The sequence below is a fragment of the Lindgomyces ingoldianus genome (assembly GCF_010093535.1).
Source record: "Lindgomyces ingoldianus strain ATCC 200398 unplaced genomic scaffold BDR25scaffold_32, whole genome shotgun sequence".
Taxonomy (NCBI): Eukaryota; Fungi; Ascomycota; class Dothideomycetes; order Pleosporales; family Lindgomycetaceae; genus Lindgomyces; species Lindgomyces ingoldianus.
Window position 1 is genome coordinate 305,628 of NW_022985193.1, and position 20,990 is coordinate 326,617.

General features: G+C 50.6%; 8 protein-coding genes across 8 annotated transcripts; 5 read left to right on the forward strand and 3 right to left on the reverse strand.

Moving 5' to 3' along the window:
- Nucleotides 1–270: 270 nt before the first annotated feature.
- On the forward strand, nt 271–1,677 carry BDR25DRAFT_376878 (reticulon-4-interacting protein 1, mitochondrial precursor; the record flags this gene model as incomplete). The annotated part of the gene is made up of 4 exons (XM_033697472.1): nt 271–616; nt 713–935; nt 1,052–1,254; nt 1,336–1,677. Exons 1-4 carry the CDS (start codon nt 308–310, stop codon nt 1,675–1,677), a joined length of 1,077 nt encoding a protein of 358 aa, XP_033543581.1. The 5' UTR covers nt 271–307.
- A 792-nt stretch (nt 1,678–2,469) lies between these two features.
- Nucleotides 2,470–6,644, reverse strand: BDR25DRAFT_74505 (cysteine proteinase). Its single transcript, XM_033698982.1, has 4 exons — nt 6,446–6,644; nt 4,865–6,384; nt 4,164–4,713; nt 2,470–4,105 (listed from the first exon to the last, which is right to left on the reverse strand). Exons 1-4 carry the CDS (start codon nt 6,459–6,461, stop codon nt 2,517–2,519), a joined length of 3,675 nt encoding a protein of 1,224 aa, XP_033543582.1. The 5' UTR covers nt 6,462–6,644; the 3' UTR covers nt 2,470–2,516.
- Nucleotides 6,645–6,917: 273 nt separating this feature from the next.
- On the forward strand, nt 6,918–7,866 carry BDR25DRAFT_305958 (uncharacterized protein). Its single transcript, XM_033690528.1, has 4 exons — nt 6,918–7,149; nt 7,207–7,326; nt 7,374–7,571; nt 7,621–7,866. Exons 1-4 carry the CDS (start codon nt 6,972–6,974, stop codon nt 7,701–7,703), a joined length of 579 nt encoding a protein of 192 aa, XP_033543583.1. The 5' UTR covers nt 6,918–6,971; the 3' UTR covers nt 7,704–7,866.
- Nucleotides 7,867–8,219: 353 nt separating this feature from the next.
- Nucleotides 8,220–10,362, forward strand: BDR25DRAFT_293127 (tubulin-specific chaperone c). Its single transcript, XM_033688696.1, has 4 exons — nt 8,220–8,621; nt 8,667–8,827; nt 8,895–9,584; nt 9,685–10,362. The coding sequence occupies exons 1-4, from the start codon at nt 8,534–8,536 to the stop codon at nt 9,883–9,885; spliced, it is 1,140 nt and encodes a 379-aa protein (XP_033543584.1). The 5' UTR covers nt 8,220–8,533; the 3' UTR covers nt 9,886–10,362.
- A 1,046-nt stretch (nt 10,363–11,408) lies between these two features.
- On the forward strand, nt 11,409–13,708 carry BDR25DRAFT_336311 (kinase subdomain-containing protein). The gene is made up of 4 exons (XM_033693086.1): nt 11,409–11,794; nt 11,853–12,137; nt 12,188–12,559; nt 12,606–13,708. Exons 1-4 carry the CDS (start codon nt 11,662–11,664, stop codon nt 13,502–13,504), a joined length of 1,689 nt encoding a protein of 562 aa, XP_033543585.1. The 5' UTR covers nt 11,409–11,661; the 3' UTR covers nt 13,505–13,708.
- A 1,746-nt stretch (nt 13,709–15,454) lies between these two features.
- On the reverse strand, nt 15,455–16,935 carry BDR25DRAFT_293134 (uncharacterized protein; the record flags this gene model as incomplete). Its single annotated transcript, XM_033688697.1, has 1 exon — nt 15,455–16,935. One exon carries the CDS (start codon nt 16,933–16,935, stop codon nt 15,559–15,561), a length of 1,377 nt encoding a protein of 458 aa, XP_033543586.1. The 3' UTR covers nt 15,455–15,558.
- Nucleotides 16,936–17,151: 216 nt separating this feature from the next.
- On the reverse strand, nt 17,152–18,490 carry BDR25DRAFT_293135 (uracil-DNA glycosylase). The gene is made up of 3 exons (XM_033688698.1): nt 18,095–18,490; nt 17,574–18,033; nt 17,152–17,523 (listed from the first exon to the last, which is right to left on the reverse strand). The coding sequence occupies exons 1-3, from the start codon at nt 18,424–18,426 to the stop codon at nt 17,413–17,415; spliced, it is 903 nt and encodes a 300-aa protein (XP_033543587.1). The 5' UTR covers nt 18,427–18,490; the 3' UTR covers nt 17,152–17,412.
- Nucleotides 18,491–18,693: 203 nt separating this feature from the next.
- On the forward strand, nt 18,694–19,497 carry BDR25DRAFT_293139 (uncharacterized protein). Its single transcript, XM_033688699.1, has 3 exons — nt 18,694–19,076; nt 19,130–19,270; nt 19,317–19,497. Exons 1-3 carry the CDS (start codon nt 18,972–18,974, stop codon nt 19,380–19,382), a joined length of 312 nt encoding a protein of 103 aa, XP_033543588.1. The 5' UTR covers nt 18,694–18,971; the 3' UTR covers nt 19,383–19,497.
- Nucleotides 19,498–20,990: the final 1,493 nt, after the last annotated feature.

Below are 20,990 nucleotides of genomic sequence, written 5' to 3' on the forward strand. Positions count from 1 at the left end.
GATCATGACTCGTCATAACCTCGGCCTATGCAATCACAACCCCACACACTCAGCCCTATGGCCGTGGGGCATCAGCAAACATCATTAGGCTATTGACCAATAACCCTCTTTCTCACTTCGGGATGCTAGGTGCAATAAAGTACCTAGGATCCTCTGGATGAGTATTTACATCGCTTTTCATTTGTCGTTTACAGTATCCCTTCCTTCGTGTGCTATTTGCGAAGTGATTTACACGGGCTCCTTCATCTCCGTCGCACCCCATTATTGATTTCAGATTAAAAGCAGCACACAGTTCTAAATCACAACCATGCCATCTCTCCCCTCTCCTCCTTCAAATTTCAAATCCCTAACATATACCCAACCCTCCACCACCCCACACCTAACCCACCAACCCTTAACTCCCCCCTCTCCAAACGAACTCCTTATTAAAGTCAAAGCGGCGGCGATAAATCCCGTGGATCTCCAGCTCTGGGGAAACCCGTTGATAGGGTGGCTGGCAGGCAAGAAAGAGAAAGGGATAGGACGGGATTACTCGGGGACGATTGTAGGGGTGGGGAGTGAGTTAAAGGGGAAGTGGGAGGAGGGAGTGGATGTTTTCGGACTGTTTAGTCGACCGGTAGGCTCGTCTTCCCTGACCCATTACTATCGCAAAGCCCCCTACTCTAGGGAAGGTTTAGATTCGAGAAAATGCTTACACAAGTTCTACTGACAGACCGGCGGCGGCACTTTCAGCCAATACATCAAAGTCACTTCCGCCGATCCCATCTGCAAAAAGCCCACGTGCTGGTCTCACCAAGAAGCCGCGGCCGTCCCACTAGTCACTCTCACCGCATTTGCATGTCTAGACTGGTTACCACCCGAAAATAAAGTCGATGGGAAACGTCGCGTGGTTGTAGCTGGTGCAAGTGGAGGCGTAGGAATGTGGTGTGTGCAATGTGAGCCTGGTCTCCATCGGGTCCCTACATTCCTACCAAACCCGTGGATCAGATCCATAGAATACAGCCTAAGAAGAAGTGGGAGGAAGAGTAAGTTTGCTGACTCGTAGTAATAGTAGCCAAGAAACTATACAATTGCCATGTAACTGGCATCTGCTCCAGCAAAAACGCAGACTTCGTGCGTCGCATGGGAGCGGATGAAATCATCGACTACACTACCCAAGACGTTGCTCAAACTCTCCTCAGTAATTTGCCTAACGGTAGGAAATTTGATGAGTATATTGATTGTGTTGGTGGGACGGAGATGTTCAGTTACTGGGTATGTGACTGACTCATTTATTCCCCCTCAACTCAAGCATCCGTAGCACATGAATGCCCATTAATATATAACACATCTCAGCATGACCTCCTCCACCGTTCTGGCGCTTATATAACCATCGTCGGCGACAAAACCTCGCGAACCTCGATGGGCGGCCCAGCCACCTACTTCACCTACCCATCACAAGTATTACGGTATCTGCAAGGTTGGATATTCGGCCCTCGGTACGCAAACGTATTGCTGTACTCTAAAAGTGGGCTATTGGAGCAGATTGCTGATTTAGCGGGAAAGGGGAACGTTGAGGTGGTGGTGCAGGAGGTGGTGAAAGGGGTGTTGAATGAAGGGAGTCTAGCTTGGAAAAAGATTTTTGAGTTCATGGAAGGAGGGAGGGTTAGAGGGAAGATTGTTATTAATATAGAGTAGATGGGCATAGCTGGTCACTTGGAGTTAGAATAGCGTTTGTACTAGTGGCTTGGTTCATGGCTTGCTGGCAATAGCGTCAAGAAATGACCAACTCGTTTGAGAGTCATCGCCACAAAGCGCTGGCTCCTGTTTCCGTTTGTTTCATTAAAGGCATGATTGAGAGGTTTGTTGAATCGCGAAGTAGATTTAGAGGCTGTAAAGCACATCATTTCTCGAAGTTATCCATCCCTTCGAAACCATGACCATCGCGGCGAATCTGGTAGTTTGTCATCCGAAGTCTCCATTGCACCGACTGCTGGGTATCTCCTCGACATCTACAAAGCCGCAGTGACGAGATGACCTGCATCAACACTAATCTGCCATCACGTCATGACTTAATGCTTTGTTTCCGCCCTTTCCCCTTCCAAACACGAAATAAAATCAAGGAGAAATTTCCATTACCCCTTCGCAATTATATAGCTCTCCCAAGGAATCCAAACACGAGTGTGTACCCGCTCCGGGCCATGCATGCCACCGCTGATGATGCAAATATTGCTACTATCCACAGGCTTAACCTCACCATTCTCATAGCCACTAAAACAAATGCTACCCACTATCCTCCGAAGGATCCGGGGAAGAGTACCATGTCCAGCGATATTCTTCCGCGGGTGCAAATGGTTCCCCAAGGCAGTTGTACCCGGCGGATTCCTGATCCCGATCAGGGAACAGCTGCTCCAAGTCAGAATCGGTTTCAAACGACGTTATGATGAACGGATCATTCCACCATTGCGGATAGGAAATGCTATGAAAGCGTATCAGCAAGGAGATGAGACCGGCATAGCAAGACCCCGTAGAATATCTTACGGCATTTCCTCAATGCCGTTGATGATTTGCACATCTTGATATTCTGACGCGTCAGCATCCTTCATTTCAACCTCAACTGATCCCGCCTCACCAGGTTCTCGTCGGACTGCTTCCGTTAATTTGTCTACCTGGTCCGCGCGAACGTAGACGATACCGGTGGAGGTGGCGGGGTTCTTCTCTTCTTGCTCGAAAATATCCTTGAGGTCCTCGACTTCGTCAACGCGATCGTCATTGTACTTGCGCCATATCCTTTTCTGGAAATCGTATATGAATATCCAATAATGGCCTCCAGTGGCACTGCCTCGATGCATGAAGACAGCATGTAGGCGGTAGGGGTGATCCGTACAATCAGTAAAAATGGAGTTGATCTGGATATCGATCTCCTTCATCTGTTCGTCCAGAGTACTAGCTTCCTTGTGAAGCTGGACCGCCCTATCACGCATCTGATTTGCGAGGTCGGGATAGGTGGGTATGGAATTCTCATCAAGATCAATCAGTGTTCCCTCCGCAGCTTTTTGAAGGTCCTCGACGAAAGCAGCAGCTCCGTCCACAGCATCCGCTAGACTAAGTTTAAGTTCGGTCTCAGTCAGCTGAGCCTTACGGGCCTCCAGCGCCTTCAGCCTCCGCTGAAGCTGCCACTGTCTCTCGCGGCGCTCTTGAAGCTCCTCTTCGGATAGAGATTTCGTCTTGTTGAGGTATCGGTCGAGGTATAGAACTTCATCCAGGGCAACATGCGATTCGTCTTTCTTGCTTCGGCCGCCTTCGAATACCAAACGCCGAACGTTCACAATCTGGATGGGTGAGGCCACGTCAATATACTCGTACTTCGACGCCTTTGCATTTTCTTCCTTTGACGTAACGTCCTCAAGCTCAATCAGACTGAATTCGTCGTCCAATGCCGCATAAAGAGGTCGATTTCTGTTGCCAGGCGAGATGAGATGATTGTCCTGAAGAGCCATATTGCGTGCCGTAACACCTTTCAGCTTCCTGACGGTGGTTATATCTGAGAAGAACAACCTCTTAATCAAATCGACTTGCTCGCCATCGCGCATTGTGCCCTCTCCTTTCATTGCACAAGATAGTAGATCGAAGATATTATTGAGAATTTCTGCAGCATCTTGTTGTTGCGCAACCGCTTCGAGTGCTTTGATGCTCGCGCTGACTTGTGCGGAGGTTTGCGGTCTTGGAGGAACTGGAGGAGGCCTGGATGGTGGCTCGGGTTTGCTTGGGGCTTTCGTTTGATCACCATCAGTCACAACAACCTCCATGCGGTCCTCGTCCACATCTATCTCTGCTACTGTAGAGGAAGTATCGCTCTTCTTGGCGACGTCATCGTCTCCCATGACCGAGTCTATGCCATCCGTGGCATGGTTCTCATATGCTGTGCCTGGGGGAGGCATTGGACCAGCAACTGGCAAGCCACCAATCTCACCCAGTCCGGAGTGAGTTCCGTTGGGCTCTGCTGGCTTATCCGCGATAGTTTCTGACTTCGCGAGCGCTAGGGCTGCCAACTTGGTCTCCGGTCGCACGCTGTCGGTCGGTGCGGTAATCATGTGACGAAAAAGCTTCCTTAATTCGAGGACGACTTGTGTCTGTCAGCATGCAGGTTTTTTTTTTTTTTTTGGGATCTAGGGAATACTCACACTGCTGCGCTTTTTCGACCTTATCAAGCTTCACTGCGGTTCGCCCCACTCTTTTACCAACCACCGCCTCCTCCGTGAGCTCCTGCATTTGATCGTCGCCGTTCAGGACCATCTCCCGCAGGGGTTTGATGGTGAATAGGAATTGCAAAACACTATTCAGGTAGCAGGTATTACCAATGTTCTGGCAGCCAACCGGCCAGATGTTCAGAGGGTATGTCTTCCTTGGCGGGCCGAAGTCATGGTTTGCTGGCGTTTTGTGGTTGTCTTTCTGATCTCTGCAGATCAATTGGTACGCTTTCTCGTACTTTTCCGCGCTTTCGGGGTTGCTCGCTACGTATGTTGCGCGTGTCGCCTCTAACACCTCAGCGTCGAGGGCATTTGCTCTGTCTTGGATGCCCAGAAGGGCGTATGCCTCAGCCACATCCATCTCTGTGTCGCCTTCCATAACGCCTCTCTCAAGGAAGTCCACTAGTCTCTGGCTTTTACGGTGTTCAGCGACGATTTGAACTGCTTTGGTGGCAATATCTTTCGTGCTAGGATTTTCGTTGGTCTAGGAATAGAATTAGCGAGTGTCGTGGCGTGGGGGGCTGAGCAATGGTGAAAGTGAAGGTGAAGGTGAAGGTGAAGATGAGGGCATGTGAGAGGAGCGTGGACGCCAAGAGCAGGGGAAGCAACGACGCTTCCCCACGGTAGAAACTGACCTTTAAGGTGTACATGGTCATAACAAAATCATCAGGCTGTCCAGGGTCCAGATCTAGCCATGACAAAGCTTGCTCGTAGGTCTCGATTGCGTTTGACGCCTCGTTCTGTATTTTCTCACTCTGGCGCGCATAGCCAATTGTCCGAAGATTGTTCCGCGCTGCTTCAACCTGGGCAGGAGGGATGTCTGCAAGGCGGGCTTTGAATTGCCCGATGATAAAATCATCACTCAGAAGACTTGAATGCCTCTCGTCCAAGCCAAACCATCGGTATGCCTTCTCCACCTCCTTTCGATCCGCCTGACCTTGTGAAGCCAACATCTGCACCTGTTCTTCCAGCATGTTACTCTTCCTGCCGACGGCAATCGCCCGCAAGGCCTCAAAGTAGTACATTGAGTTTGCCAGGTCGACGGCAACCTGCCTAGCGTACGCAAATAGCAGTAATGCATCTGAAAAGTCGCCGACGGCACCCAAGCCAGCGTAGTATGGATGGTCCTCTTCGTGGTTTGTACTGCGTGCTTCCGTGCGGGTCATGGGTTTCTTGTCGTAGCCCAAACAGCCAAGCGCTCGTTGTATGTCGTTGATGGAGGGCTGTGGCGTACTTACCGCATTCCTGGCTCCTAGCCGCTCAGACTCTGGATATTTGAGGATAAGTGTTATGAGCTCATACCGCGCGTCTTCGATTAGGGTACGTGCTGTGTCCGTGTCTAATGGGTGCCTAGCGGGTGGAGGCCTAGGAAGATACCACACCTCTGCATGGCTTCCATCATCTTCAATTTCGACGGCATTTGTGAATCCAAGGCCCTTAAGGATGTCGTCGCAATCTCTCCCAAAAGTTTTCAGAAACTTGCGATTAAGGAGAGGAATCCGAGCCTTTCCCTTCTGGGGCGATAGGGAGTCCTGTAGATAGGTACTCAGGAAGTCCAGCGCATCCACAGACCGGGCCATATGCGCATCGGCACGGTCTCCGCTTATCTGTCGCGCGGCCTCCCACCTTTTCCTCAAGTGCATTCGATTTGTCAATAGTGTTATGTGTTGGTCGCTGAACCGGGGAGGCAGCAGCCGTATGCGCACTTCTACAGGACATGTGGGCGCCGAGCAGTGAAACCGGTAACTTCGGGGAACGTTCTGCCTTCCAAAGGGGTCTCTTTGCGAAGTGTCTTCCTGCTCGTAGATGAAGTGATGTATGGGGAAATCTGCACTCGATGAACGGCAGGGGGAGGTCTTGGAGCCGTTGTCGCGGAAGTCGACCATGAGGTCCAGATGCCAGCGGCATTGTTGGCAGAAGGACGCAATCCGGTATACAGTCTCATGGCACGGGTCCTCGCCAGCCTTGGGGAGCACGCTCTGCTCATTTTTGGCCATGAATATGTGCCTGCAGTTGCGGAAAGGGACGGCGACCACCGGGTCATCGTCGGGGTCGAAGGGCGGAGGGGAGGTAGTGAGGAGGTTGCGCCCGGCTCGTTCTTCGTGTCGCGGATCGTAGGTGAGAAGATCCTGGAGCAGCCGTGGCGCCGTCTTACCTAGCAATTACAGATGCATTAGTACACCACGTTTTTTTTTTTTCAAGCTTCCAGTAGTTACCTGGCCTTGTCGACATTTCCACCGCAGAACTTTGTCGGGGTCCTACGGCGGAAAACCCGGGGAGAGAGAGTGAAGCTCTGGAGTCTCAACGAGGTGAGAAGCACTCCGTGGTGGGAGATGGGGGGATAGTGGAATCAGAAGAGAGAGTGAGGAGATTAAGAGGACGAGAGTGCATCTGCAGCATAGCAGGCGGCAACTCTGGAAGCTTTGGAAACCTCGAGCGGCTGGCAGGCTAACACTCGCCACGCAAGCCCAGATAAGCTGCCGTGCGACACGTGGACTAAAAAGCCTTTGGACGCTCTAGAATCAATCCAAATAGCGGCCAAACACTGGACCAAAGTAATTGCGTCGTGCTGAGACACTATAACACTGGAGGGCAGTGATGCATGCACTTTCGCCGCGAAGGCGGTGGCAGAATCCTTGCCCGACTAAGGCTAGCTGCGAGTGGACTGATGGTACCTCATCCGCAACACCAGACACCCTCCAGCTCTTGACATCCCCATCCGCAGCCGCCACCCCGTCCGCCATGGCTGCCGAACACGATGCCTTTCACCCAGTCGATACCCTGGCGAACACGGCCAGCACCATCCTCCAAACCACCGCCTGTGGCGCCATTGTCGCCGGTGTGCAGAACACTTTAAGGAAGCAGAATGTAGGCGCCATGGGTATCATCACCCGCTCAGGACACATAATTGCGACATTTGGTATGAACTGGCATCCATAGTGCACCCTTGGTGAGGGCAGATCTAATTGAGGTATAGCCGGTGTTGGTGCCTTTTATCAATTCTCTCGTGACTCTGCCGCCAACCTCCGGTCAAAAGAGGACGCATATAATGAAGCAATTGGCGGTTTCATGGGAGGCGCAGTAGTAGGTCTAGCGAGTACGTGGTCCACGATGTCTTCACAGCGCTTGGCTAATAACCTACAGGAAGACGCATACCGGTGATGCTTGGATCTGGGGCTGCATTGGCTGTGGTCATGTCAGCGTTCTACTACACCAAGGGATTCAGAGGATATAGATATGGACAGGACCTAGAGGAAGATGAGGTTGAGCGAAAGGAGCGAATGAAGAAGCTCCGCCGGCGCCCGATCCAAGAGACCATTGATCAACTGGGCGAGGGCCGGGGTAGGTCTGATATTCACTCCGACTTGGAATTGCAAGCTAAGAGTACTAGGTATCTATGCACCAGGGTGGGAGGAGAGACGACGAGAGCGATTGATGAAGAAGTACGGCGTCGACGTAGGTCCGTACCAGTAAGCGCAGCCACAGCAGCCAATACCTTTTCCTTGGAGTCTAGTCAAGCAAGAGCAAAGGCTGACCACAGAGATCTAAGCCTCCACTGGCTTGTGTATATATTGATCCAAAATCGAAGATCCGCAATTGCAGACGCCGTGCGCAGTTTCGTGGCACAAAGTTCACACTTATGAAGTCTTATACTGCTGTGTTGTATTGCCTTAATGAGACCAAGCCGTGCGTTTTCTAAGACCTGGCCTGACCTAGTGCTTGTTGGACAACGTAGTTGGGTTTGGAAGCCCCCATATCACCTGAGATGGCTGAATGGTTGAGGATCGATCGTTGATCGATTGCGAATGAAAACACGCGACAAACAACACATGATCGATAACGACGTCAAACCTAAGTGGCTCTTGCATCTGACGGGAGCTCTAGGTACCGTCCGTTAGACTACCTGCCTACTGTGGCTTTCCCCTGAACGCGCGTGATCATCCCTGAACACATAACGCGGAGTATTTCCTCCTGTTTGCTGGTTTGCCGCTGGTTTAGAAAAAGCAGCCGCCTTACGCCCACCTGCTTCACCAATTGGCCCGTCACCCACGCGCCTTTTGCGCGGCTCTTCATTCCAAATATCTGGGGTCTGCCATAAGATGTCGGCTGTGGCACTGTACGGTGATGCGTACTCGGAGAGCTGTTACGGACATCACTTACCCCACCACTTAGGCAGAACCCCACCATCCATCAACTAAACCGTACGCGCGCCCCCCCGCGGATGGAGAACAGGTAGGCTTCAATAGGGACTTGCCTAGAATAGATATTCCACCAGCCTACGAGAGAGTGTGTCAATCTCCGCCATGGCGACTTCTACCGGAGCTCCACAGCCGCCATCGGAGGCCAGCTTGAAGGAGCGCTTTTTCCGATACTTCCAGCATGAGGTCACGGGTAAGCTTTAATATTGAGAATCTCATACTCGACTAAGCAATGCAGACCTCCAAGAGCAAATGGAGCGTCTAAACAAAACCGCCTACGCGGGCGGCGAGCGAAATGATGCGGTCGACCACTGCCTTGCAGGTATCGAGCGCCTCTCTCACGAGGTTAAGGATGCTTCAAGCTACATACCCGCCTACGACCAGCGAACTTATGGTGAAGTAAGCTGACAGCTTAATAATCCTCCAGCTCTTTCCAAATACAATAACTAAAAGCTGATATCTCCAGGCCATAAAAGCGCTTTCGGAAAAGCTACAAAACATCCGCAACTCATTCGCGCCACCCAAGAAATTCCAATTCAAAACCGCGCGCAAGAACCCCTCCGCCATCTCCCTCTCTGATGTCGCTGAACTCGCACAACAAACCAAGCTTGGAGTGCTTGGATACCAATCCGACACCTCGAATGCGAACTCCTCCTTTGCGCCGACCCCACTCGACAAAATGTCTCCATCCGAGGAAAAACTAGAGCCAGAACTGTGCGCGGGCGAGAATCCTCAAGGGATAAAGGAGGATAAAGTATCTGGAATCCGAAAACCGTCCTTCTCGAACGCGAATAGCGTGACCATTTCGAATCATAGCGGCGTCCATATCATCCTACCTACTTCTGCATCGCACGCCACAAGTTCAGGAACGGTGTCGAATCTCCGACGTTGTGTTGTGGATCTTTCGCCGCCAACTTCCAATGGCGGTGCTTTTGCTGGATTGGCGCTGAAGAATATCAAGGATTCATTAATCGTGTGCGGACACGTTGCTGGACCAATCCATATCACGAGCGTGGAAAACAGTGTAATTGTAACCGCATGTCGCCAGTTCCGTATGCATGCGTCCAGGAACACAGATGTGTATCTCCACTGCTCAAGTCGGCCCATCATCGAGGATTGCGAGGAGATTCGGTTTGCGCCGCTGCCGGAGAAATACGTACGCATCCCCACCCATCATCTATCATCCACCCATCTTTATTTCTTTTCTCGCTGTCCCATAAAACACAATCATATCACATCTAACCTAATTCATAAAGAACTCCCCCGACATATCTGTCTCTCAGAATCAATGGGACCAAATTGATGATTTTAAATGGCTAAAGTCCGAACCAAGCCCACACTTCAGTCTCCTTCCCGCTTCGGACCACATTAAAGAAGAGGTTTGGAAAGACATCGTACCAGGCGGCCATTCTGTTAGTCTAGATGATGTTCTGAGGGCCCTGGCAATTCTTCACTGAATTCTCGAATCTCGCGAGCATGGGGTACTTGTGACTCGTTGAAACGAGCTATAGATCGGTAGTATCTACGGCGGGAGCATGGCTTTACAATCCTCTAGAAAAGACTCCTATTGGTGGAGAACCATAGACTAGATTGGTGGGAGAAGACGGATGTAATAGTAGACGGACAGAGTGTTACGTGGCGTCCATGGAGAGGGCAAAATTGAGATGTAAGTTTTCAAGGACGGAGGTTATGGATATGTACGGACCGATCGATGAGGACGACTATGGCGAATGGTTGAGGCGAAGATGTTTTTGGGAACAGTTCAGTATTGCCGCGCTTTTGCTTTTGCTCGCGTTGTTTCTGCTATGTAGTCATTCCTTTTGGTTGTTTCCGAGCTACTACAGCGTTGACTCGGCTTTCGATTAGTCATTTTTGGCGCAAGATACACGGAGACAAAGTGACCTCACACAAAGGCCTTTTCCGTTATGAGTAAGCAATTTGAGCCGTGGCTGAGCAGCACTAAGCTTGCCATGAGCCAACATGATTCAGCGTGAATTCAGCGTGAGCTCGCCTGATTGTGGCCTGAGCCACTTTGATTGTGCCTGATTTTATCCCTGAAATTAGTCCCAAAGAGCGTAGAGGGGTGCGACTATCCTAAGACTGACCGGTCCCATTTTCAGGCCCTACTTTCCCTCTAGTCAAAATCCATGAAGCTGCTGGTGGATGCAGATATTCGTAGCATGAATTGCTGGAGATTCGCTTGGTGGGCGGTTCATGGTTATCTCATGCCTGGCAAAAATTTACTCCGCCTCAGCCTGATCAACAATGTCAAGCCCTTCGCTTGATGTGCCAGCAAAACATTCCAAGAAGACAATGGTATAAACAATACTCTTCATCTAAAGGCCACCTCCACCACACTCCAAGTCGTGCACCAGAAACCATGCCAGTCAATTTGAACTTGTCTCGCCCCAGACTAGGTCGCGGCGTCCATGTAGCAATCACGGGATGAGACATGAGATGGTGAAAATCAGTGAATCGAGGTCTAAATCTGCTGAAGTGGGTGGGTACAAGGGCTCCGAAGGAGTGCCTAGGCCACATGCAGCTGCTTAGGAGTTGGATTGCCTCAAGTTGCTCGACCGAACTTTCTGCTAAGCAGAAGAAAAATCTAGAATTGACCGAGTTGCCGACGTATGATTGCCTTGCGATGATGTCGTGGGCCTGCGGTATCTCGGTAATCTATCCGGCGAACGAAGCAGAAGCGTCAGAGTAGATACTACGACGTTGATTGTGTAGAAGGCTCTAACTTAAGCAGGGTGGCACTCCGTGTAACGAGGGAGAGCAGAGAAGTTTCATTGCTGGAGCAGCGGCACATTATCTTGAGGCAGTATCGAAGCTTCTCGGGTGAAAAAGTTGGTCCATAGTGCAGTAGTTTAGGCAGCAACAGCCTTGCTTGCGAACAGATGCGGCGGGGCGGACGCAGGTGTTGAAGCTTAAAATCCTCTGCAAAGCGACGAGTTGTGTCACAAAGGCAGCGATGTGGCTCAAATAAGCGCTCGCGGCGCTGTCGAGAGGCATTGAAGGTTTCAAGTACGTGGTTGGGACAGAGCCGCACGAACCTGGTCAAGTCACAAGTGAGGCGCGAGGCGCGAGGTGTCGCGTCACGTGCGCGTATCTAGTCGATGAACTTCAGCTTTTTGCTTCACTCGCTTTAGCATCCACCTTGCTATTTTAGAATCGCAAGAGGCTGTAGAAACCGCAACTGATCTCAAAGTAGTTGCTGAATTAGCAATCGAATGACACAGCACATGCACCGTATCTTCAAAGGACTTTCTGCAAGCGTCAAAAGGGCTTCGAGACTCGCACCTCATCAATCTCTCCACACTCAACACACAGAGTGTGTCCCTCGACTCTGGGAGTCCAATTCTGGTAAGCTGTCGTCGATTTAAGCGCCCTTTCGCTATCTAGTCTAATCCATTGTTGCCAGCGTTGGACCCCTATCACTACACCAGTGGAAGATGGCTTCACCGTGAGGAAGAGCATCAACGCGCAAGATACATTAAATTCGATCTCAATGCTCTATGCCGCAAAGCCATAGAAGCCTATCCGGGCGCATCCCGAGTTGTAAACTACGAGAAAAAAGAGGGTGGTTTCAACCGCGTGTTCATCCTTCATTTCGATAACGGCGCCAAGGTTATTGCGCGAGTCCCCTTCCGTCTTGCAGGTCCTCTAGCCTTGGTGACGCATTCTGAGGTCGCAACGATTGCATACGGTAAGTGTCATTTCCAGTTTCACATTTCTGCTCCTATGCTAACTTGAAAGTCCGGTCTCGCACATCTCTGCCAGTGCCGGAGATACTCGATTGGAGCGACGATCCCGAAAATGATATCGGCACTCCATACATCATAATGAAGCACGCTTCAGGGGTTCCATTGCAAGAAAGGTGGCCAACTATGAATACAGAACAAAAAATTCGGTGTGTTGAACGCCTATCCCGATACCTAAGAGAACTTGCAGCCCTCCAATTTCCCGCATTCGGTAGCCTGTATTTCTCAGAGTCATTGGTGAGCGGGAAAGGGGCAATCGATATCGGGTCTTCGTTTTGCATTGGACAACATTGCGGTACAGACTATTGGCCCTCTATTCCGACGGAGCCACGATACTACGAGCGCCGAGGGCCAAACCGTGGACCATGTAAGTGAGCTCGCCCTTGTTGGCCCAACTGCTCATTCGGAAGCAGGGAAGGATCTCAGAGAATACAGTACAGGATTATTAGATGCCGGATATTCACGTTTGCCTCCCAGCCCGGCGAAGGATGAATTTGAGGGCACGGTCGACGAACATCTTCGATTACTCAAGCTCAGTGAAGAAATTCTTGACGTTCTCTTACAACAAGAGGATATTCAGAAGGTTGCAGAGCCCACGCTTCTCCACATCGATTTCCATAAGCGCAATATCTACGTTTCTGACGACGATCCGCGGGTGGTTACGGCGATTATTGACTGGCAGTCTGCCTGTATTGAGCCAATGTTTTGCTACGCTCACGAGACGCCTGACTTTGTCGAGGCACCAGCCGACATTCAGGAATATTTGCGACAATTTCTTGGTCCAAGTTCTGAGGATGTTCCCGATGATCCCGCTCGTGAGAAGGCCAAGCAGAAGCCGGAAAAGGAGATTGATCTCTGCCAAAAGACCTACACCACGATTCTTCGGGCCCTGATACCGAATCTCTGGTCCGCCATGCAAATGGATCAACGATACGTTCGACTATTCCGCTATTGCAACTCTTCGTGGAGAGATTGCGCCGTCGCGCTTCGTCAAGAGATCTTAGAGCTGTCAGAAGGCTGGCAGGACCTCGGTTTACCAGGCACCTCTCCCTATCAACCAAGTGAGGAGGCACTTGCAGCGCATCGCAATGCATGGGAAGACTATGAGACAGTGCAGAAACTCAGATTGTTCATGTTCAAGATGGCGGGGTCAAACTCGGATGGCTGGGTTCCTAATGAGCACTGGAAGGAGGCACAGGTCGTCTGTCGCGATGCTTTTGGGCTATGGATGGAGGCTATGAGAGAAGAAAACGATCCCAACATGACTGAAGAGAAGGCTCGAAGACTTTGGCCGTTCGAAGCTATTCAGTGACCTGGGAGGCGTCTTGCGAAAAGCGGAACTCTGATAATGATGGACGGACTTACATTCAACTTGCCTTGAGGGGCCGAGAATAATTCAAGCTAGTGGGGCCGGCATACACTATAAGCCTGAGGCTCTTGGAAGGCCTTGAATTATCAAATCAGTCACCGCTTCTACAGCCCATGTCTACTAGTACGCTATCGTGCAATATCAGGCTGGGATGAGAAGAGTATGCAGGAAGCTGCAGCGCACGCATGTCGCTCGCTAAATGTCTATTTCAGCGAGCTGCCAGTGCAATTCCGCCTTGCGTGTTCAATTTTAGCAATTCCAATTGCATCACTTTCGAAATATCTCTCAGTATGTACATCTTGTCAGATCTAGGTCACGTGATTTAGATTGTGATGACTTCCGCAGATTCTTCATCTTATAGCTCCAACTCTTTACTTGTAATCCAATCAATAATGCACTCATATTAGTCGCCCCAAAATCAGACACATCTCGAGTCTTGCAAGGCTAAACTGCTAAGCATTGCACAGCCTCATTTCGGCTGCTGCTCTGCCGCATTCGGATCTGAAGATTTCCATGTCAGACTCGACTGACTTCTTGCTCGCTGGCCAATCTAATCGCAAATGGTGGACGGGTGGACGGTTTACGCCCCATCTTAACAATACAAGTCGGAGAGAGCTGCTAGGTCAGCCCTGGAGCCATGTCGACTTCACTGATATCTCCGAACCACGGCTGGCTCAACTTCAGGAGCCGCGAGCCGCTCGCAAATCTTACAGCTATCCCTGCAAGCTCTAGCCAACTTAGGCTGACATTGTGACAAGGCCAAGGGGGGAGTGTCAGTTTAAACTGAAGGCTTTCTCTCCACGGAGACGTTCTCTCCACGAAGACATTATCTCTACGGAGCGGCTCTCTCCTTGAAGAGACTCTCCACTAAGCTCTCCTCTCCTCGAAGAATCTCTCCACAGAGCTCTCCTCGCTCCTCGGCGATCTAACCACCATTTTCAGAGAAACTAGAACATTGTTCTACTCGTTATATTAGCTGCGTATATCACGACTGACGAACTGCACAGTACACGCTTGATACGCTCCAGGCTTTGCCTGCTCACATCCATTCCCACTCCTACATCAAAATATATATATATTCTTCGATAACGTGACCTTTAACGTTCTTTCTTCCTACTTCCACATGTCATGCGTATCCTTCAACATCTCGGAAAGTGGGAATAGGGTGACCGCATTGTTCTCGTCGAAAATATGTTGCGGGCTCTCGGTTTCCGTCTCTTAGGATCGATTACATCATGCTCTGGCAATGTCACCTTAGCAAGATAGATGCTTGAAGAATCTTCTGCCCGTATCGCTCTCATCTAATGAAAATACTTTCTTCTCAGCTAGACGTATAGACTATTTCGAAGGAAATTTGGAAAGCAGATCAACTTCTAAATCTTCGGCAAAAGCTCTCTGCAACTTTTGCAGGATGATGCTGTTGAATTTCGCTGCTTCGCTGTCCGTTGGAACGGTGTCCCTTTGACTCGTGGTATTTGAGTCTCTCATCGCTAAAGACCGCTTGAGCTGAAATGAATCTTTAATTTTTGTTGTAGTAATCTCACAAAAGGAAATACGAGACTAGACTGGATCAATGCTTCAGAGGAGATTATTACCGTTCAATGGACTGTGCCGAATCAATCAGGTATTTTGCTTTTGGCGCTAGCGGTTTTGCTTCATGTGGCTTTTGTAAACATCGCGCGGGAAAATTGTTAATTCTTTTAGTGTTTTAGAGACCTTTGAACTAAAAACTGGTGGCTTCCTCTAAACTTAAGAATATCCTGAAACCCTATACTCTGTTAGAGGGACTAAGAAATCTTTGTGAAACGATGACTATTTTGGGATATTTTTGGCCTACTCAGCGGATCGAGGATATTTGATCCTTTGCTACGTCCTTAATAAAATCACCATCTTCGAAGGGCTTTGAGTTAAGGGTTTAAAGACCCCACCAGGGCCCTGGACCGTTCGCTAAGTTAGTTTTCCTTCCTGAAATCTTAGATTCCCAAACTTTCGGTCACTCAAACAGCTTTCCTCTTCCTACCTCCACCTCTTCTCCAATTCCACAGCGCTTCCTGCGCATACGTCCTCGCCGTCAGGTGTCCTCTTTCCTTCCCAGCCTCCTCCGTCAACGTCTCAATGATCCTCCCCTCCTCAACACAATCCCACAATCCCCTCGCTATAGCACTGCCGACGCTCTCCTCCTCCATATCTTCCTCATCAGCGTTATTGGGATCCCTGACAATCTGTACCGGTCCATCAACATCCTGCTTCCCTTCCTCCTCTCCAAACTCGCCTTTCCCTAACCGATATAAAATCCGCCCCAAGGTCTGGTATGCTACGCACCGTTGCGTGGGCACCGTACTCCGTGATAGTCTCGCAAGTTCAGGTATTGTATAGCCCGCCGCCTCAGGGGCGTCACCATGGTGGTGCAGACCTTCTGTTACAGGGATTTCTCGCGCGGCGCTAGGTGCTAAGAGCGCACCCTTAAAGTTAAAACGTAGCTCAGACGGGTTGAGCGCGGTCTGTGAGGGGTGGTAAGGGGACTGGGTATCTGAAGGGTCGATTGGTTTCATCCAGGAGACGGAAGAGGGGTCGTATGGGAGGTTGGGGAAATACTTTTCGTGGAGATCTGTTAGGAAGGTGGAAGAGGTTGGATCAAGGTCTGGTGGTTGCGGGGGCTTGGGGAAGTGTATGGAGGGGGGTAGTTGGTCGGGATGTAGGGTAGCAATGGGGTCCACCTCAGTTGTAGTATTCTCAGTATCGAGTGGAGCGGAGCTTGTGGATTCCGGCTGAGCTTTTGGAGGTTCCATGGTCCACGGACCCGCAGCATCGAATGACACTTTCTTGTTGCTCCTAGTCTTGTGTTCTGCATTTGCATCGTCAGTTTGGGGAGCAGGCGGCTCCTCGATTAAATCCCGTTCATTGCTCCCATCGTCAATGTTAGCTCGAGCGAGAAGCTTCTGGATTAAGCTGGGAGGAAGCATTGAAAGAAGTTCTTTCTGCTCCTGCTCAATCTCCTTTGCAGACATCTCGGCTATGCGCTGCCTGTTCTCCTGATCGATTTGCCGCCGCTCCTCATCATCAATGGTGGGCCCAAAATTCGCCTTCGCAGTTTCATTTGCGAAGGAAGAGATTGGATCGTCCCGTTTAGACGCTTGCCGCTGTTTGAAAGCAGAGACTCGGTTCACGCGCTTCTTGTGCGCTGGGAAGCCGGTAGTGTTGCTTTTGAAGGTCGGAGCTAAAGGTGGATTAGCTGTAGATGGAGCCCGCTCTAGGATATCGCCTATGAAATCCGCTGACGATGGCGAGCCAGCTTCTTTGCCGTCGGAGGGGGCAGGCTCGATCGAACCACTCTCAAAGTCAAAGTGTACGCGCTCTCCCCTTGCGAATGCCATGTTGCAAGTCTGTGTTGTGGAGATGGAAAAGGAAAGGCCCTCAGAATGTTCATGATCTAGAAATCTTGGCGTTCGGCTAAGCTTGCCTCTACACTCCGGCCCTTCACAACTCGTATTCACTTCAAAGATTAGGCAGTAAAAAGTTCGTGGGCCTTTCTCGAGATGACGCTTCCCTGCAGCTCCTCTGCACAATATTAAAAATCAAATTGTGACGAAGCCAAGCACTCAATTGCCCAGATAATGAGCTTGAAAGTGAGGCTAAATTCATACCTACTGTGTAAGCTTCATTTTCGTACCCAAGCTGACCAAGACTCCTGAGCCAACGCCTGTTACACCTAGCAGCCCAGACTATACCAAATATTACCCAAGACTGCAGACAAACACACTGTATCGAAGATTCAACTTCGATAGGCTCCAGTTCACTTTGAAGACGTGATATAGCTTTGGCATACCACCGCAGCCAGTCTCGTCGTCTAGTTAGACTCCTGCCTTTTCCGGGTCGACATTCAGATTCCAGTCAATCTCAGAATCCTTCCCATATCTCTGCACAAGCCATTCGTTGGTTTTGATGAAGTGGTGGCAGTCAAACTAAGCACGGTTAGATTCATAACTGATGAGGAAGCTGCCTTAAAGCTTACCCATCCTCTACTCGCGCTAAGCGGACTTGGATGGACACTCTTGAGGATCAAGTGCTTCTCCGTGTTAACGCCCTTAACACGATTGGCTGCTGGTGTACCCCAAGCAAGGAAGACCACTCCATTGGTCCTCACTTTTGCGACCGTGTCAATGACCTTCTGAGTCAATTGCTCCCAGCCCTTGCCCTGATGGGAGTTGGCTTCACCACGTCGAACGGTAAGAACGGTGTTGATCATCAGCACACCACGCTCAGCCCACGGTGTCAGCAGACCTCCCTTGTTAGGCGGCGCCTCGAAATCAGGATAGTCCTTCTTCAGCGCGGTATAGATGTTCTTGAGCGAAGGCGGAGCTGGAGTAGGCGGCCGGACAGAGAAGCAGAGTCCATGGGCCTGGTTAGGGCCATGATACGGATCCTGACCCAGAACTACGGCTTTGACAGTGTTCAGCGGCGTATGGCGCGACCTAAAAAGCAAGCGTCAGCAATTGGCATACATGAATACTATGTATGATGTGAAATACATACCATGAATACACGTCCTTCATTGGAGGGTATACTGTCTTCCCGCTCGCAAGCTCTTTCTTTAAGAAACGCTTCAATTCTAAGAATTGGGGCGACACTAGGACATCCTTCAAGTGAAGCAGCCAACTCTCATGCAAGGTATCAATCTCCAACTTGAGTAAGTCCTTCTGCTCATCCGTGAGCTTCTCGACCCAGGCGTCCTTGTCGAATTTAGCGGCAGGCGACGCAGTAGCCGAATTTGGCTTCGGTGCACCAAAGAACGAAGTGATGCTACCATTGACTTTTGTTTTTTTAGCGTTAGTGGCGACTTCTGCTGCCTTGCGCTTGAGACTCATCGTGGCGAACTGCAATTGATCGGGAAGGTTGAATTGAAAATGAGAGGAGATGCAGAGACCTAGAATTTAAGGGGGTCGTGATCTGCTCAGCACTCTAGGCATCCAGCGCGTGAAGTTCCAAGTTCAGGTGATCCGACACCGCTCGAGCCATTAGGCAGTCTGTGAGGTTCGCGGAAGGAACGCCCACACGTGCGGACGCGTCCGCGCTCCCGTGTTGTCAGATTTCAAGCTCTGACATCATGCCTCGACAGGGAAGCAAAACAACACGGAAGGACATCCTTGGTATCCCAACTTGCCATGCAGCAAATCAGCTTGACACAAACCGTTGATCTCTATTTCTAAATGCTAGAGAGTTACACTGGCAGAAGGCCGTGTGCCTACTTTGCCCTGGCAAATAGCGTCAGAGGGTGAAGAGACGAATATAAAAGGAGAGGCTTCTTACTATCCCTCCACCCCCATTCTACTTTCGAATATTCCCAAGCTTCTCTTTTTCAATCAATCAAACACTTCGATTACACTTTCCAGCAAACCATCCTACCACAGCAATGGCCAATACCAACCCCCCCAACTTCGCCAACCTTCCTAAGGACGAACTCCGAGAGATTGCTGCTAAAGGTGGCCATGCCTCCCACGGTGGACAAGTAGCTGAGGTACCTAGACCGCATTTCCTGTCTGATAGTCCATGCACTTACAGCCACTACAGCCGCAACAACAGGGCCGTCGTTCTGATGGAACGTTCCTTCCCGGTAGTCAGCTAGCCAAAGACCTTGGGTCCATTGGAGGTCATGTCGCTCACGAACACGCCATCGAGAATGAGGGTAGAAACCCGGATGGTACCTTCAAGGTGAGCCCAGATCTGAGTGTTCTGTGGTTGTTCTGACCATCTCCAGGCGGGGACTGCTTTGGCGAAAGAACTTGGCGAGAAGGGTGGCCACGCCAGCCATGACAATGCCTAACTCTCACATGCCCTGACAGATGAGTGAACTAGCACTCCCGATGGCTGCCAGGAATGGGAGTTGCAGATAACGATTTACCGACGGAGGGCTGATAGCAAACAAAAATACAAGGATTAAACCCCTCTGAGTGAGACACGTATTCTAGAAATTCATGACTGATGCGGTGACAAAGTGGATTGATTTGAAGGTGTATACTTACTGCTGCCGATACCGTCTAAACTCGTTTGCGATGGGTACATTTATGAGCAGTTTGGTGTGGCATGTGTAGTAACGATTAGCCTACTGCACAGGACAGGAAGGAAGCGGTCTAAGAAAGGCGCCACACATTTCTAGATAAATATGCAACACTCTTTATAGTTTGGACAGATTCGTGACGTTGCCGACTTGCTGCATACTAACATTTATAATGCAAGATGACAAGGACCTTATTGTAAGGCAGAAATTAGCACCCTCTAGACAACCACTTGAATTCTAGTAAGAACTTTAACACATTAACTACATCCTAGCTATATTCCATAGTTCGCAATACTATACAGTGCCGGTACCGTGTGTTCCACACGACTTTGCCGTGGCCTTGGCGGTGAGCGCCTACCGTTTCCAGCACAGTGGACAAAGAAGAGGCGAATTTGGCTCATGTTTCGCTTCAGACAGAGATATGCTCACCGATAATCCGGATGGAATAAGCAAAGGGGCCGGAAGCCTTCACCCGCCTGCATATAAAGCCCGGGAAGCTCGCAGGAAGCGCTCTGGTGAAGTTTATGCCTTCTCTTTTTTTAAGACCGCCTACAGAGAGCTAGAAATAGCTGTCATCGCCTGTTCAAAAATCTCTGAGTCAACTGCCAAACCGGCCTGTGACCTGTCTTCGTACGGCCAGGCTCATCCGGTCCAGAACCAGAGCTTGGGGATCGAACCTCTGCAGCGAGGATGCGAGACAGCGCACCGTCGACAACCCAAAGCCATCGAGGACACGTCAATGAGGCGCCACTGCGGTTCCAAGACGGAATCTGTCCAATCCTTCTCTCGAGACGCCCTGGTCAGCAGCCACCGCGTCGGGATGAGACAGTCCTGCGCAGGCAATTACGCCATCGAGCGACGACGGCATGAACCAAGTGCCGGGAAGGGCGAGCCCTCGACTATTAGGCTCGAGGAGAAATGCAACAGGGGCGGCGAAAGGAGTGCGCGTGGTGCGCAGGCCCAGGAGGACTGAAGTGCACTTGGTCTTCATGCTGTCGTGGTGCTGGTGATTGCTGGTGGGTAGGCCAAAATTAATAGGCGAAGGATCCGCTCTGGGATGGTCGCTGAGTCGTTGATTTGGACTGACCGCCTCCGGATCCCTGGCCTTGGGTGGGAACCACACCACTCGATTACCTTTGCGCTGGGTTCTGGCTTCTCCAGCTTGTCGCTCCACAGGCCCTTCCTACTCGACTTCTCTTCCCGACAACATGTCTCTGACCATTCCTGTCCCGCCGCACGACACCAGCCCGCCGTCGTCAGTCGAAGCGCTGAGTCCACGATCAATAATCGAGCCCGATGTATGTGAGCGCTGCGGCATCACCAGCCTCGGTGTGTCTCCCGCGACAACTCAGCTAACTCGCCTCCTACATGTAG